At 45.9% G+C, this 18,163-nt stretch overlaps 1 protein-coding gene across 9 annotated transcripts in view; it reads left to right on the forward strand.

Moving 5' to 3' along the window:
• The first annotated feature begins 635 nt into the window (after window positions 1-635).
• Window positions 636-18,163, forward strand: part of BIN1 (bridging integrator 1) — a 120,509-nt gene continuing 102,981 nt past the window's right edge. For all 9 annotated transcript variants that reach the window (XM_066575570.1, XM_066575563.1, XM_066575564.1 and 6 more), the window contains exon 1: window positions 636-809. In XM_066575570.1, coding sequence (XP_066431667.1) covers window positions 729-809 — 81 coding nt within the window. In that variant the 5' untranslated portion in view covers window positions 636-728. The remainder of the gene's footprint in view (window positions 810-18,163) is intronic.

Genomic DNA, 18,163 nt, shown 5'->3' on the forward strand with positions numbered 1-18,163 from the left:
TACAGAATGAACATGAAACGCAGATACACCGCAAAAATGGACACACCGTGCACGGAGGTCCGTAAATAAGGATCTAAGTAGGAAATAATGCAATTTTTGTGATGTGCAATATCAATCTGCGTAAAATACACATCCGGATACACCAATTTAATTCAATGGATCTGCGTGTTTCCTGTCAGTAAACAAATACGGAGAGAAAATACACGCCTGTGGACGGGTCCGTAGAATTTGTCAGGGCATGCTGGTATTTGTAGTTCAACAGACGGGTGATATTATGCTTATCATCATTATTATGTAACCCGCACATATACACGCAGTGAAAACGCTGCGCCTTGTATTGACTGATGTTGCATACGTCCGTGTGAATGAACCCTTAGACGCAGCTTCCCGCTGAACTACAATGATAAATGAATACTTCCATTTTCTCACTTATTACTGCATTGTAATGGGTTCTTCTGCCCTGTAGTGAATGTTTACATGGCCCCTCCACCCTCCTGGCACAGCAGATGGCCTGGATGTGTCACTGTGACACCGCAGAGCCTGCATACACCTCTGGCCTTCCTCCCAGCACTGCCCCTTTAAGGAGTTGCTAGCTGCTGTATGCTCTGCCTCTTTAAAAGGCTGTTCCAGCAGCCAGGAGGGGGGGGACAGCTATTGTTTCTGCCAAAGGTTTTTTTTCCCTCTCTCTCTGATCTGATTATTTTAACTCCAGTTAAAGGAAAGGCAAGATGGCTGAGATGGGGAAGGGAGTCTCTGCAGGGAAAATAGCCAGCAACATGCAGAAGAAGCTGACCAGGGCGCAGGAGAAGGTAAGGCTGCCATGGCTGGTGGCTGCTGTCACAGGGGACAGGCTGCAGCTCCTGGACTGTCAGCTCTGCGCTGCAACCTAATGGGATCTAATCTGCAGCTCTGCTCTATGAATCAGTATAATCCACAATCAGAGCAGCTTGTGGTTCTTGTGGCTCAGGCTGCTGTCAGGGGAGAGCTGCCTGCATGTGCTGGAGCCACTGACAGCTTCCAGGGGCAGCTCTGCATAGCAGTATCATCTGCAGCTCTGCATAGCAGTAGACTGCACCTACAGAGCCTGGATATGGTGTTACTGGGGGGCAGGTTGCTTGTGTCCTGGGATTGGGGACAGTTTGTGTGTTGGGGGGCAGCTTGTATGTGTCTTGGGGTTGGGACAGATTATATGTGTACTGGGGTTGGGGACAGGTTGGTTGGGGGCAAGGTTGCATGTGTACTGGGGTTGGGGACAGGTTGGTTGTGTGTGTACTAGGGTTGGGGACAGGTTGGTTGTGTGTTGGGGGGCAAGGTTGCATGTGTACTAGGGTTGGGGACAGGTTGGTTGTGTGTGTGTGTACTGGGTTGGGGACAGGTTGGTTGTGTGTTGGGGGCCCAGGTTGCATGTGTACTGGGTTGGGGACAGGTTGGCTGTATGTGTACTGGGGTTGGGGGCAGGCTCGCTGTGTGTTGGGGGGCAGCTTGTATGTGTGCTGGGCTTTGGGGGCCATGTTGGAGGGCAGGCTGGTTGTGTGCTGGGGTTGGGGGCAGCTTTTATGTGTGTTGGGGGGGCCACTTGTATGTATGCTAGGGTTTTGAGGCACAGGTTGTATGTATGTATGTTGGAAGGCAGGCTGGTTGGGGGCAGCTTGCATATGTGTTGGGGGGGGGGGGGGGCAGTATCAGCACCTTCTGGACCCTCTTCAGAAAATGTCAGCCTAGCAATGCTATATGCAGCCCAGTCTCCAGCCCCTAATGCAATATACTGTACTGTGACGTTATGTAAGGAAGCCCCACATTGCACCGCCCGATCTGCAGGTATTAGCCGTAATCTTCCTTCCTTTCTGGAGCAGCCTGGGAGGACAACTGCAATGGAGGGAAGGATGTTGATGTGACACTATGTAACATTTACTGTCACTGGCTGGGAAATCAATGAGTGAAGGAGGTTTCCTGCAGCAGATGTGTGTTCTGGGTTCAGTTGTTACATTGTTACAATTTTGCTTCCTTGTTGTGTAAATACAGATACAATAATATCATTTCCTGGGAGGGGGGGGGGGGGGGGGGCTGTGGATTCTGTAGATTCTGCTGTTACCATTTGCTATGTCAGTGTGGTAATTATCAGTAATGATATGGTGGGGTCTGGTGGTAATAATATGGTGTTCGCACCAATCAGATCCCACACATCTACAGCAAGTCTATGTACCTGTGGATGTATAATTAAGTGTATCACATGATGTCACATAATATGGGTATTAATAGTTATATCTCTGGCACTAGGCAAGTCTAACGCTCTAAAGGCGTCCTCTGTGCCCCCGCTGTTAGGCAGCATTTACAAAGGTGATTGCGATATCTGTCTGAGAAATATAGACTAATATCGCACTTGCAAACCTGCGATTTTTGACCGAGCTAAATGCATTTTGCAAGAAAAATGCATCGCTGCACTTGCCATTTTTCATGTGCATGAAAATTGCATGTCATTTCAATAGGAATAATCGCATTGCACTCGCATGAAAATTGCATCTGCCTGCAAGTGATGCGTTCTGTTTTTTTTTTTTTTTTCTCTTCTTGCTCCTATAGAAATTGGTCAATATCACCGAAAAATGGGAAATGTCTATCTCGCGTCACGGTCCGAGATTAATCATCCATATAAATTAACCCATTTAAAATAATGCAATTGCACAAAAATCGTGTATTAATCTCGGAGTGCAAATACGGCCACAGGCCAATTTCAGAGGAGCGTATTTTTGCATATTAGGTCTGTGTTGGGGGGACTGTATTATGGAACTGAAGTAAATTTATACGACTAATCATATGGCCCTATTTTTTTATGGTTATTGTTTGCTTCTTTGTATTCTTTTTCTATTGGGCAAACGCAGACCAGTATTTGTCATTAAAAAAAAATAAAAAAATACAGATGAAGAATTGATGACATACGGATCCGTATTACAAACGTGTTTTTATACGCTCGTCTGAAACCTGGCCTTAAAGGCTTTCCAAGCAATTTTTATTGCTAAGCTATCCTCAGGGTAGGTAATCTATAGCTGATTGACTGGGGTCTTCAGTTCAGGACTCCAGATGATCATCTGTATGGGCGCTTGCTGTCACTGCCAGTAGGTGTCTGAACAGCTGATTGGTTGGGGCCCGCGCGGTGGACCCCAGCTGATCAACTACTGATGATCTGTCTTGAGGATAGGTCATCAATAGGAATAGACTGGAAAATACTTTTAAAGCCACCCTCAAAGATGACCGAATCGCTTCTCTGACTACCTGTTGTAAACTGTGCTTTAGTACTGTTTCCCCAAAAATAAGGCCCTGTCTTATATTACTTTTTTTCCCAAAGAGGCATTAGGCCTTATTTTTGGGGGAAGTCTTATTATACTTACCTAGCACACTCGGTCCAGGTCCTCCCACTACTCTCTGGAGCACCGACTCACTTTTTTGCAGTCCTTGGTTGCCGCAGAAGATCACTTCCTGGTTACGGGATTCATAAATCCTGCCTCCAGAAAGCGATGGCTCTGATTGGTTCTTGAGCACTGCATTGATTGAATGAGCAGTGGTCAATGAACCAATCGCAGCCATCACATTGTAGAGGCAAGATTCATAAACTGGCTGAGCCGCAGGATTGATTAGCCAATTCATAAATCCAGCCTCCAATGCGATGGCTGTGATTGGTTCTTCAATCACTGCTAAGCAAATCAATGCAGTGGTCGATGAGCCAATCACAACCATCACATTGGCTGAGCAGCGTTCGAGAACCAATCAGAGCCATCGCTTCCTGGAGGTGGGATTTATGAATCCCTTAGCCAGGAAGTGATTTTCTGTGGGTGGCTGAGGACCGCAAAAAGTGCATTGGAGCTCCGGAGAGCAGTGGGAGAGGCCTGAACCGAGCTTGCTAGGTAACGTATTACTTTTTTATGTAATGCAGCTAGGGCTTATATTTCAAGCCTCCACAAAAATCACTGTAGGGCTTACTTTCGGGGTAGGTCTTATTTCCGGGGGAAACTAGGTATGTATAAATAGTCTAAGGGCTCACTCATACGGGAGTATGTCGTCTGCGAGTGTAATACGATTCACAACTTGCCCACAGCAAATCCTGCGTTCTTGCAGAAAAATAGAATATGCTGCATTTTTTCCATCTCACAGCATTGCTGGCACGGGAAAAACGCACATATTAAATAGACCCATTGAAGACAGGTTTTTATTTCCTGTTGTAAATGCGGCCTAATGCTTAGTGTGCATCAGGTAGTCAGAGAAGCTGTGTGGCCATCGATGTTTGTCCAGACCTGGAGTGTCGCTTGAACGCACACTTGTATGGAATGACTATCGGGCAAAGAATCGCTGTGAGGAGTGAATTCAAATGATAGTAGTTCAATGTGAGCATTACCACCGGTAAGCTGGCAGTCATTTTCATTTAAGCTAAAGGTGAATTGACACGGAGCGATTATTGTTGGGATTCCCATAAGACTTGAACAAATGTCGTTAGTGTAAATGCATGGACCAACTGAACGAGAAGTCATTAATTTGTCATTCGTCAATTCAGTTTCAGCATGCAGAAAAATGAATGACATATCGCTCCTTGTAAACGGACAATCGTTCACTTAGGAACAACTGCCTGTTTATCATGAATGGAGGCAAGCGGCCCTGGAACGATCACCGGCCCGCTCCGTCTCCATTCACTGAGCGGTGGCCGTCCCTGTGTAAAAGCCCAGGAATGATTATTGCTGGCATGACCTGTTGCCTGACAGATGGTCCTGTGTAAACGCGCCCTTAGGGCGCCTACCCACTTGCGTTGCCGATTTTCGCGTGTGAAAAACGCGGCGTTTTTGCGCATTTTCCGTGCGTATTTTGCGCGTTTTTTGCAGCCCTCCATTGACAATCATGGGTGCACTAAGAGAAAAATAAGGAGACCTATGCAACTGACAGTTCCTATGTGAAAAAACCCCACAAAACGGAAAAAAAAACCCAGATGGAAAAGAACACATTCTATACTAATTGCTCTTGAGAAAAAACGCAAAACATCACAGGAAAAAAAATCGCAAGTGGGTAGGCACCCTTACCAGGAAAAAAAGGTGGTTGATCAAAAGTAGTCTGGTGTAAAGTCACAGTACTTGCAGTTGAACAATTTGCGAACAAATTTTTTTGGCGATCCCCTCTATGAACGATATATCAGTAAACCACTAATGATCAATCATCGCTCTATGTAAAAGCAAAGGGTTGACCGCCCTTCATGCACTTCAACAGCTTTTCTGAGGATAGTTACTTTAGTTAGAAGGGCACCTTTTCATAAAGTAACTATCTGCTCCCCATCTAATCTTGCCCACAAGCCCCTGATATAGCACCCGTCTGTATACAGCCCCTATATAAAGAATATAACCTTAGGGCCCTGCTTGGGAGAAATGTGTGCTGGAAGCAGAGGTCACCTCCTGTTTTGGAGAAGTCAACCATCATGGATATTAGTGATGATAGTATTATGTCACGGAAAAAGTCTTGGCAACAAGAAACTATATACAGTGGGGAGTCAAAAAGTCTGATCCTGCACTATATCTTAATACTGGCATCCCATAGTGAAATATCAATGGCGTACTTGAGTAGGAAGGCACGGATGTGTATGATGCATGGACCTCTGGGGGCCCCAGAACATGGATTTCAATTTTGTGTTGTGGCCCCTGTAAGAAAGTAAAACTGAACTGTAAAGTTGAAGAGTAGCCTGTGAGAAGCATAAGTCTTGTGGGACCGCCGTTATGACTGATGTAAGGAAAGTGTATTGGAAGGGGCCGCCTCCTGCTACGATAGGGGAAGATCATCCAAGAGTCGTCCGCCATTGTCTGCAGGAGATTCAGGTGTGAATCCGCATTGAGAGTCCCTGGAATGAACACGGTCCAACGATGGCTCCATGCAGGGGCGTAACTATAGGGTATGCAGAGGATGTGGTTGCATCCGGGCCCAGGAACCTTAGAGGGCCCATAAGCCATCTGTTCTCCATATAGAGAGCCCAGCACTATGAATAAAGCATTACAGATTTTGCATTGGGGCCCAGTAGCTTCCAGTTACGCCTCTGGCTCCATGCATGTATCATAGCAGGAGGCGGACAGTCTGAGTACGCTTTCCTTACGTCAGTCATAGTAGCGGTCCAACTGGGTTTAGAGAAGTGTGCAAAACGGATTTCTACTTCTCACCTTTGCAATTGGGTTTTACTCTCTTACAGGGGCCACAACACAAAACTAAATCCATGTTCCGGAGGTACGCCATACCATCATGTAACACATTCAGGTCTTCCTATTCAAGCACATTATTGTTATTTCACTATGGGACATCAGTACTGAGATCTAGCGCTGGATCAGACTGTCTACACTCTATTTCCTGCAGGACTGTAGCCTCTCTTAGGTCTGTGCACATGGTATTGCTCCATACATGGCCCTGTGTGGCGGCACATATGGTCTGGATTTGTAGGAATGCAGTCTGCATCCATGAGGCACCATATTCTCTCGTAGAAGACCCTGCTACATACATCGCTACACATTTTGCCTTCTGAATTCCATATGAGCACAAAACTTCTAATATAAGGGGTACAATATGGGCCCATAGCGGTCTGTGTATTCTGTATTACGAGGATGTCATTTGCTTCATATCTATGTAATATCCCCTCCCCTAAATAGTACTTCTTTCTCTATACGGCCCCCACAGAATATGTTCATACGGAAGATACAATCTGAGACATGTTAGAGGTTGGAGGTTGCTTCTGGAATTGGGAGAAGTCTATGCAGATCATTATAGGCATTGTATATTTTGCAGTAAGCAGTTGTGACCCCACCGCCCCTGGTCATCAGGACCCCATGAGAACACCCCTGTCTGTATCCAGTCCTGGGATCTCAGAGGATCCCTGATTGATATATGGCAGGCGGAGGAGGGATGTGTGCTACAAGTAGATCAGAGGTCACAGCTGGTTTTTGATCATTCTGGACACTTGATACAGCAACTCTTGGGTTAAATATAGATCCTGTATTATATTGGGTTGCATGCTGGGGGTGTAGAGGAAACCAGGTCTGGAGGAGGCAAATGCTTCCTGGAAACTAGAAGCTTCATGCAGACCTGGGGGTCATCTGCTGCCCTGCTGACCCTCCTCTCCACCCCCAAATACCTTTTGGAGATGTCAGCATGATACAATGTATACATACTTATCTTTTGTTAGTGGTTTCCCATAATGCAGCATTTTTACCTGCTGTTCCCTAAACCTGTCCCTCCCCAGGCAGAGAATAGTTGTCCCATGACTGTGCACCTGACGATTCATACCAGTGTAAAGCCAAGGCAAAAAAGCCACAGAGGTGGAGACAATCCTAGCACATTACACAGCAGGTCAAGCCCTCATATGGTGCAAACGCCCGCCGGTATGAGTGGGAGGCATTTGCACCTGTTTTTTGGTATAAAAAATGTGCACATTTTTGTACAAAAGTTTTCAACTTTTAGTATTTACAGTGCATTCACCGCTTTCCAAAAAAGTGTGTGGAGCTTAGCAAGAGGGGTGCGACACCCCAAAGCCTGATATATTTATGCAAGAAATCGGTGTACATTATACTGCAAATCCATGCCAACTCATAGGTGGCGTAAATGTCATTTTCTGATGTATGTGTAATAGGTGGGATGTTGTGGTAGTGCAATGATGACAGACAGACAAGGCCTAGCAATAGGGTTACTCTTACGTTCCTCCCTTCTTTTTGGTTGCTGCTCTCGGCGCCATAGCAAAGTCCATGACCATCAATAGGGGGTTTGCTGCTGCACTGTATCCACCACCAGTTGTACCATCCTGTCGACTACGCCAAGTAGTAACAGGTGGGATGTTGTGGTGGTAACAGACGGGGCATATCAATAGGATTACCCCCTTACACATGACCAGTCAAAGATGCACCAAATTTCATAAGAGGCAGGGCATCTTAATACATTTGGCACCTCTACTCTAGCATGCTTTAACATATAGCAAATGCTGGTCTTACTAAATCGGGTACTATGGGAGAAATGATTAGTTGTTCTACATACCGTATTGGATGGGTCCTAGTGTAAAAGCTTCAAATGGGCCCATCTAGCAGGTGTCGGCTCTATGTTCTGTCCTGTATAGTATCTGCATACAATATGATCAGCACATATTCATTGTATAGTGTGATATCTGTAGGATAAGTCATTGTAGCTGCACTTGCCTTATAGCATTAGGCGGTCTGTCGCCCTCCAGGAGGAATAGGCCTGCAGCCCCCTACAGCTTCCCCACGGCTGCACCGCTATGTATCGCCGCTCTGCAGTGCTGGCGACACTACGGTAATGCAGCTGACCTTCTCCTCCTTGACCTCTGACATTGTCCTCTTCTACTTTAAAACATTTTCTTGCTCCTTTCCCATGATCCCCGGAGGAAATGAGTTATTGGCAAGTCATATTTGCAATAAAAGTCACAGCGCTATAAATGCTGATATCAAAGAGCATCTAGTGCGCAGCCCCCCACAGGCCACATCAGTCAGCGCTGGAATGGCAGCCGCTCACATGTGGCCTCTCTGGTATCCCAACTGATGAGAAAATAACAATTTATGTAGAATGGAAAAATGAAGCCGCTTCGTGCTCCGTAGCCTGCGGGGTGTGGGAACCAGTCAGCGACTAGCAACGCTTATCCTATATGTTGGCTATCAGTCAGCGTATGAGGTCACTGCCACCGCCTGCCGTTTGCTCTATGCCAGGTTCTCAGAACTACTGATAAGCCAACCTAAGTGCCAGGTGCTGCTACCTGGGCAGCCTGCCATCCGCATGGACTATTTCTCCTATGATATTTTAGTCAATTCATAGTCCTTGAGGAGATGACATTCTCTTCTATAGACATATTGCATTCTGGGTGATGATCATTATAGCTTATGGCTATGGTTGGCATCTAGTCTTTTGAGTCTATTTTGTAGCAGCAGGTGCCTCCATATTGCTGTATAATTAGGCCATTTTGTTACTAGGATTGGGAAAGCTGGGTAACCACAACTGTGCAGTTTGTACTGGTGAGTATATCGGATATCCGGAGTCTACTTAGTCGTACAGGAATACTGGAATGGGGGGTGTATCACTGAATGCATTGGCAGATCGTCCATGCAGGAGTCTGGGAAAGTTGGATCAAACACCCTGTGGGTGCTGTAGGGATGGCCATTTAGGTTGCCACACGCCTCTCAGCAACCAGTCTATAATAAATGGAATTTGGAAACTTGACAAGAAGATGACTCAAGGACACAGTCCATCCCTTCAAGACCAGAGTAGTTCGGTCCTAAAGGACCAGATACTTTTTACGATTTTACCCGTGTAGGGATTTCAGGGACCAAATCTTTTTATTTATTTATTTTTTCACCCTGGCCTGCCAAGTTTTGCTTTTTTTTTTTTTTTTTTTTTTGTCCTATAGGGCTATTTTTTTCGATAACTTTTTTAAACTGAATTTTTCCCGTTTTTTTATTTTATTGGGGTAATGTGTACAAAAAGCAAAAAAAGTGTTTTTGTTTTTTTTTTAAACTCCTGCTCTTCCCACGTCATTGCCTAGCGATGATGCAGAATCCATGACCTTTCCACTCGTGTGCAGCAAGAATCACTTCTCCATATCTCCATAGCATTCTATGGACAGTATTTGCTATGGAACCCGGTGATGGACGCCCACCACAGATTCTGCAGTGCACCCCCCCCCCCTGTGCGGGCAGCCTATATCAGGTAGTGCGAGAAGCGGTGTCGCCATCTCTGCTTTGGTCTCCATTTTAGCAGTTCTGCAGCATTTTGGTTGGACAGAGTTGCGCAGTTGACTGCACTTTTCTGTCCAGCCAGAATGCTGGAACTGAACCGAAACTTTCATCTAGGGTCTCTGTCTTACTAATCGCAGCTTATGGTTCCGTTTTCCCTCATCCCGACAGAACCCTGGGATGAAACCCCCAAATATGGGAGTTTATGCAATCTGAAATAAATCTGTAACACACGTGAGCGGTGTAGCAGGGTGACCTCTGACATGTTGCAGACACTCGGAGACTCATCATAGGGGTCGTTCCATTCACATCCAGGATATTCTCAGCAAATGACACGTCCTTGCTTCAGTCTGGAAGAATCTGTTCTTGTCCGCTGCAGTCTGCCTCACAGACTGTACATTATCCTGTGTTATATTACATGGTCATATCATACTCGGCATTCATGTGCAGAGCAGATTGTGCCATTCAGGACTCTGGGAAAGTTGAGTGACCTCATGTTCAATCCATATGACAAACCATAATAGCTGCCACCCAGAAACATGAATAAGGGAGAGCCTTCTTGCACTCCAGCTGGATACCTCCTACTCCAGAGCATTCTGTATGGGAGGATATATATGGTGCTGGACTGGATACAATGGAGCTACTGCTTTGTATCACCACGTGGCAGAGCTGGGTAGAACACCCGTATCTCCAATTAGTTGACTTTCCAAAATGGAAAATCTGCCTAGTAAATTCCCACTGCCACAGAACGCTGTTGCTTGGCAGATTTGCCATTCAGGAGTGAGGTACCTAGTGAGGGTGGAAGGACAACTAGTATTTTTGGCAGTGGGTGCTATTATAAGTTGGACTCTCCCTTTAAGCCACTCGCGGCACCTGATGACAGAGGATATTAAGTTATGTGATCACTTTTCATTTTTATCTGTTTGCAGCTTTTTATAATTAATGTCATAGAAAAAAAGTGCAGGTTTGAGTGGCGTCGGCAGCTGTGGGGGCTGAGCGGAGACCTAGCCAGTTTTATTTAAAGGGATGATCACAACAGGCATCTAAACGGATCTGCAGCGGCCTCTTCCCGAGTCTTGTGGCTTCTCAGTGCTGGATGTCTTGGGGTTTGTATCTGTTTGTAGGTATGAAGGGGGGAAAACAAAGCAGAATTGCTTGTCTGTCAGGCCGCATTCACATACGTTTTTTACATGGCTTTACCCCGGGGGAAAAAGCTGATTCAGTGCTGCTACAATACAGGAACTTGCAACCTGGGCTCCAGGAGCTCCATTACCCCCAATTTTGTACAGGGCCGGTTTAATAGAAAATGGGGTCCGGCAAAAAGAAAAGTAAGGCTCCCCTTGTGCTTTCTATTGAAGGCAGTATTGCCTGTAAACTCTGTCCATATAATACCGCCATAAATGACTAAAAATAAGTCTGCCATATACTGCCCACATAATGGTGCCATATAATACAAGAATACTACTGTCATATACAGCCAACATATTACCGCCATCTACTACCCAGATAAGTCTGCCATATACAGCCCACATAATACTGTAATGCTGCAATGTATTACCAGGATAATGCTGTCATATACCGCCAATATAACACCACCATATCTCACCAAGATAAGACTGCTATAACCAGCCCACATAATACTGTAATACTACCATATATTAAAGATAGGACTGCAATGTACAGCCCCCATAACCCCACTGTATATGACCAGGATAAAGATAATACTGTCATGCATAAAACTGCCATATAGTGCTCAAATAGTATGCAGTACGCAAACAATACTCTCTAAATAGACCACATAATATGGGTGGACTTTGTCCTCAGGCAGCCCCCCTGGGCAGTTGCCCAGATTAGGACTACTTGAATCACTACCAGTCAAAAGTTTTAGAACACCTCAGTTTTTACAGGTGCGTTTTTTAAAATTCTTGCAGTTTACGGTCTCAGATGTACTTTGAAGTGAAAGCAAAGAACAAATAATCAAGTTAAGATGAATAAAAATGCTGTGGTCACCCCTTTTGTCCAGTCGCTCTGTGCAGGTTCCCCCTTCATGTTTGACAGTTGGTTCACATTCCGGAACCCTCCTCTCACCTACTCAATGGCGTACAAAAACCCAGCATGATGTACCAGAGATGTCAGATTGTGATATCCGGATCGGTCCATAAGACCTTCCTCCTCTCCTCAGTAGCCACTGGAGATGCTGCTTGGTCAAGGCAAGAATTGTAGTTTTATTTTGTCATCTTGTCATCTTTCTTAGCCCGGGCTCACAGGAACGTGTGCGCCAGCGTGGGCACACCAAGTATGCAATGGCATGCATAGTGCGTGGGGTATAGCGGCACGCAGGAACTATCTTGGCATGTATATACATGTAATACATGCCAGGATGGTACATGCCACAAATTTTTTTTTTCCCTTCTGCATGCGCAATGACGATTCACCTGTGTGAGGCCGGCCTCACTGACTCTGCGCCTGTCAGACCTGCAGGTAGAAGTCTTATCTTTGCACGTTAAATGGAAACTTGTTTAGTTATTCCTGCATTAGGCCTCCTTCCCACGACCGGATTTATGCCGCGTAAATTCGCGGCAAAAATCCGCTGCGTTGCCCCCTGCTATTAGGTTCTATTGAACCTAATAGCACAATGCTCACGATGCATAATTCCACCGCGGAATTTCGCACCGTGAAATCTCCCGTCCTCACCTGCGGCATGCTCTATTTGCAGCGGGTGTACGCGCTGACGGCTTCCATTGCAGTCAATGGAAGCCGTCCGTTCATGCTATCTCCCGCTGTAACACAGCGGAAGATAGCATGAAAAAACGCTTCCCCGCCTACCGCCGCGTGTCACATGACGCGACGGCGGTGGGCGGGGAAGCGTCTTCACGCTATCTTCCGCTGGTAAGTATGGGGTCTCTGGGGGGCGCCGTGACGGGCTTCACTGCGGAATATTCTGCAGCGGACCCCGTCACGCTCGTGTGAAGCCGGCCTATAGCTGTGCTTGTAGATCTTGTGCTGTGAGCCGCCGTTCACGCAAACTGTTGACTTTAAATCTTGTCATCTGACTTTTAGTGGCCTTTGGACTGCACTGACTGACACATTGGCTTTCTTGGCAATTTCTCTGTAAGACAGACCTACACTTAGTAAGATGACCATATTTTCCGAGGGTCAAAGCGGGTCAAAGGTGTGTGGTCAGGGGTGGGGCTTATCACTTTTTTTTTTTTTAACCTCTGTCATTATAAAAAGTCGGTTCAAAAAAGACAGGGAGCAAATTCTGCAACATTTCTGCATCCAAAAAAACTGTCAAAATCTGTTGCTGTGGATTCTGACCGGAAATCAGCCACATATCTGCAGCTAATGTCACACTATGCGGCGCTCCTCCTCACCCCCTCTGTAGGCTTCCCGCTGTCAGCGCTTCCCGGCTTCTGGTTCCCAGCAGTTATGCAGCTGATTTCCAGTCAAAATCTGCACCCATGGTATAGACTTTGACATTTTTTTTGTTATTTGCTGGACCATTTTGTGTTATTTGCTGGACTTGAACTATGTTAGGCCTCATGCACATGGCATGCACAGATTCTGTGTGGGGAATCCCGCACTGAATCCGCCCATGCCTGCTGCTTACCTGTCATTTCTTCTGTACTGCGGATGTGCCCCTGGCGCTCCCGCACATGTGTGCATAAAGCCTTCCCCGCGCTGTTGCCTGGGGGATGAAGCGGATCCCGCAAACTTCTGCAATGCTCATTGCACAGTGCCACGGGACAAACTGTTTCCATTGACTTCAATGAAAGCTGTCCCTGCGTATCCCGCTCTAAAATAGAGCATGCTGCGATTCTTCTTTTCCCTTTTTTTTTTTTTCCCAGCACGTAGTTTTCACTTGTGTGTGTGGAGAGGGGAATCTCCACACGCCTCTACGGGCACATCAACACCTCTAATTGAGCGGTGGATCGCCGGTGACGAGCACAGGATCCGCAATTCAATTTGCCCTGAATGTTGATGCGGCACTCTTCCAGCTTTCTGTATTGCTACACTGGTCTCTAAGAAGACGTCTTGTCCTGCACAAATAAGTCTTAATCCTTGTCTATTGAAAATTAACTATATCCTTCTAATATGCATTGTGCCTTCATTCAGCATCCATTTCAAGATCTCTGCTTGCTGTGAGTAAATAGACACATTCTCATTAACATCCAAAGGTTGAAACCCTTTCTTGACCTATTCCCACAACTCAGGGTTTGCTACAGTATAGGAAGGTGCTATCTGTCTGGCATCTAGAATAGAAGATTGAAGCTGTAGCTCCATTTAGCAAGAAAGATCTCTGCTTGATGTCAGTGAGTGGAAGCTTATTTGTCTGCATGTAAAGGATAAAAACCTCCTGACCCACTCTGGGTCACACTGAGTATCTTATGATAGTAAGAGTTGGCGCTAGCTGGACCAGAGAAGAGAAGTTTTCAGTATCTAAAGGTACCTTTACATGGGCCGACAGTCGCCCAAATATTTATAACATAGTATATCAGTCCATCCAGTTCAGCCCATTAACCCCATCCCCAGAGGAGCAATAATGGGCGACTATTGGCCTGTGTACCCACGGCCCCCGACATGGCGCTGAGCGAGAATGTTCTTAATTGTTCTGTTTCAGCTCAATGAAACTTATCGACTCCGGTTTACACTGAGTGAGAAGTCGCTCAGTAATTGTTCTATTAGCGACTGGCTGTTTGCAGTGAATGGAGGCGGGCGCCAAAGGATCTCCAGCCCGCTGCACCTCTATTCTCTAACAGACTATTGCTGTCATGCACTCGACAGTCGTATCGTGTAAAGGTGCCTTTAAAAGTTTTATACCATAAAATAGTATCACCTATCCATAGTATAGGTGTAAGAGTGTAATTGGAGACCCCCATCAATCCCGAGAATGGGGGTCCTGTGCCTCTCCTCCTCCTCACTCCTTTGCAGTGAGGAGATTATACGGAGCAATGGTTGCACATGAGCTCTTGTACTCGGCTATTTACATCAGCCCCATTGAAGGGAATGGAGATGCACCGCATGTATTCGACCAGCGCTGCATGCAATCGCTGCAGGTGGGTACAGAGAGCTCACAGTGCCAGAGAAAGGGGACACGGGACCCCTATTCTTGGGAGCGATGGGGGGTCTCATTGGACAGACTCCAACCAATCACAGTTCTATCATCCATATTATAGATAGGTGGTTAAAAGGGCTGACCAGAAAGCACTTTTATGCAGCCGAGGATGTTCCCATTCATTGGCAGCAAGCAGACATCCTGAAAATAGTGAGGAATTAAAACACACGGGAGATGTAGTAATCTAGATGCAGAACTCCGGGTCACAGACTGGTGCTCATTCTGTGCACGACGTTTGTGCCTGAGACCCTTTGGGAGGGATTCATAACGGCACTTTAGCCAGAATTCTGGCGTAAAAAAAAAAGTCGTAAAATTTGTGACTTTTCTGCTTTTTTTACACCGCATTCTCCACTTTTGTAAAGAAAATAAATTACAATAATGGGTGGAGTGTGGCGGGAGGGGGCTGGACCGACCTCAGCCGGGCGAATTTACTATAACTTACACTAGAAAATGGCATAAATTATAGCGGTAAGTTTGCAAATGTAGTAAGAGGAATGCGTTTTAGCTTATCTAAAACGAACATGAAAAACACCGGTCTTGGATAAATGTGACCCTTTTTATCTCACTTGACAAGGCGCTACCAACGTATTGAAAAAGGGGGTGTGGCTTTGTAGGAAACCGATTGTTTTGTTTCAAAGGGCCCTTAGCAAACTGATAGGTGGTGGAAAAATAGACAAAAGTGAGTAAAGATGCACCAGATTTATTATTGAACATGAGGCACCGTGATACGATTGGCGCATTGTTAGTAGACAACCTGGTCTAAGTCGGTGGGCTGGCTTAGTAAATCTGCCCCAAAGTCTATTAAAAGTTGCAGAACTTGTTTGTGATAATACACAGATCACACTTTACTTCCACAAGACCTTACTGCTTCCCATTTTGGGGTTCCCCTACAGCAGGTCAGCTGCAGCGGATTTCAATCTGGCGAATTATTATTTCTCTGAGATGTTGGTGCAATTGATCCTATTCTTGGTCGTACAGTAAGTTGGTGGGGGGGCTTCCTGTTACTTGCAGAACCAGGAATGCTGACAGTCACTTCTCCTAACTGAGTGTGAATCCGGATGAGACAGGGGTCAGCATGTGATGTAACAGCGGTGATACATAATGTCAGATGGTGGGTAGTGTGGTAGGGACACCTGCTTCAGTCATTAGGCTTATAGGGGGCCACCTTAAAGCCCCGTGACCGGTCCCTGCTATTTATGGACACAGAATCCCTTTAACTTTGCTATTAAATCCAGTTGCTCCACCAGTAATCGATAGTTTTACAACTCGGAAGCCGCTTTAAATATGGCAGCCTAAGCAGCGATCTCTCGGTGGTTGCAGAATCAGCTTTGCCACATTGTTCTCCCGCATCGCAGATAATGCTCCGGATCCCAAAGCTGCAGGTCTGATTGTCACGGTGATCTGCACATAAGCCCATGATGAAATGAGAGCCAGTGTGTTGCCTGCTTCTCATCTAATGACCCCAAATGTACCCAGTTCTGCTCCTGCAGTTGTGTGTCAATTGGGGTGTTTTCTCACCTGTGATGGATTCCACTTTCCAGCTCCATTCGCCTGAATGGTTCTGTCTCTGGATAGAACCAAATGGAGACTAGAATGGGGTCCGCTCGCTTTCCACAGAGGTAGATGTTCGTCAAGTAAAAGGAAAAACTGCCTATATTCACCCCCTTGCTCACTTGCGGGTAGTATGCTCATGTTCCACCTAGCATGTGATTGTTGCAGTCAGTGATTAGTGTCGGCTGTACAAACGTTTTAGCTAGGGATTGGTGAAAGTGATCATGCTACCTGGAAGCGAGCAAGGGACCAGAGCTGGGAGAGGGAGGGGGAGCTAAAGAGTTGAAGGGGCGCCAACTTTTCAGAAAACTTCTGCTCATCTACTAGTTTATGTTAGTCTCATCATTTCTGTAATATACTTGCATTAAAAATGTTGTTGCTTTACTACTATAAATCACACTTGAAGTGGCTGCCACTAGGGGTCTTCCTTCCAGCTTCTGTGCAATCCATTCTGTTAGGTATAGAGTGTTTGTCGTAACAAGGGCACAGATGTTTCCATAGCAACAGATGGAATGGCTATCTTCACAGGCAGCTCCTGTGCACTCAGTCTGACAGATCTGAAGACACTGTGATCATGATCTCCACAGTCTCTGCCTCTTGTGCTGTTACTGTGTGTGTATATACACTGCAGTGGGTTTACTAACCATTTGGTCAGAATGTCTCTAAATGCCTGATTGTCCTAGGAAAGCAGATAGTTGGGCATTCAGATACTGTCTCCCTGCTGACTGGATCAGGGATAGTGCAATGCAACATAGGAATTAACGGCAAGGAAGTCAGGACAGTGAACTACTGGCAGAATGCTGAGCTTGTTATATGCCCCCTCCCTGATTGTGGATAGTGAACAGCAAAGCAATAGAAAAATGGGGAAGACCACCTGAAAATCATAACTTGAAAATGGAACGGTGCAAACAGAGGTATATGAGGGTAAGGAGAACCTGGTGAATTAGAAAACACTTGTTGAAAACTTGGGTATGCTTTAAGTATAGGCTATTTTTGTCCTGCATAAAAGGAGGCATATTACCGTTGGGGGGGGGGGGGGGGTCACTAATGAGCACTCTTACTGTGAGGGGATGCAAGGAGTGTGGCTTAGCATAAGGGCTGTGGATTTACATAAAATTTGCCCTGCAAGAATCGTCAGGTAATGGGTAGATGCATAATTTGTGGGGTTTCCCATAGTGCAGTCAGGCTGGGGTGTGATGTTCTATCATGGTGGTAATTCCATAAGATCCATCATCATGGTGTTTATGGATCTTGTATTGTCAGTCTTTATGGGACCAGAGGCAGTGCAATGGGTCAAAGATTTAGCTTTAGCATTGAGGCCCCATAAAGACACACCTCTGACACGTAGATGTAACTAGGTCTATAAACCTACAGCGGGTCGGGATGCTGGGTCAGCGCTGAGGTCTACAACCCTCGTTTTATTTCATTTCCCGTCTTTTCTCCAGAACAGCAGATTTCTCACCAGACACAACATTCCTAATGCTACAAATATCCCTCAGTGACCTGAACCTGGAAACCACAGACTATTCCCCGCGCTGGACAGACGCACGTGGGGATCAGGTTCCACTCGCATAGACTCTTATTACTCAGCGTTTTGTGCACCTCAGACTTTGTAACACAAGGACATTCTCTACCTTCCACAAAGCCAAATAAATCCATATTTAGACATCTTTGTAGTTTTGTTTCTCGCCATTTACAGTGCAGTCCCTATCTGTCTCCGATCTACGGTAAAGCACGGCATTCAGTCTTAAAATGGTAAGAA

The sequence above is a fragment of the Eleutherodactylus coqui genome, chromosome 8 (assembly GCF_035609145.1).
Source record: "Eleutherodactylus coqui strain aEleCoq1 chromosome 8, aEleCoq1.hap1, whole genome shotgun sequence".
In the NCBI taxonomy this organism is placed as follows: Eukaryota; Metazoa; Chordata; class Amphibia; order Anura; family Eleutherodactylidae; genus Eleutherodactylus; species Eleutherodactylus coqui.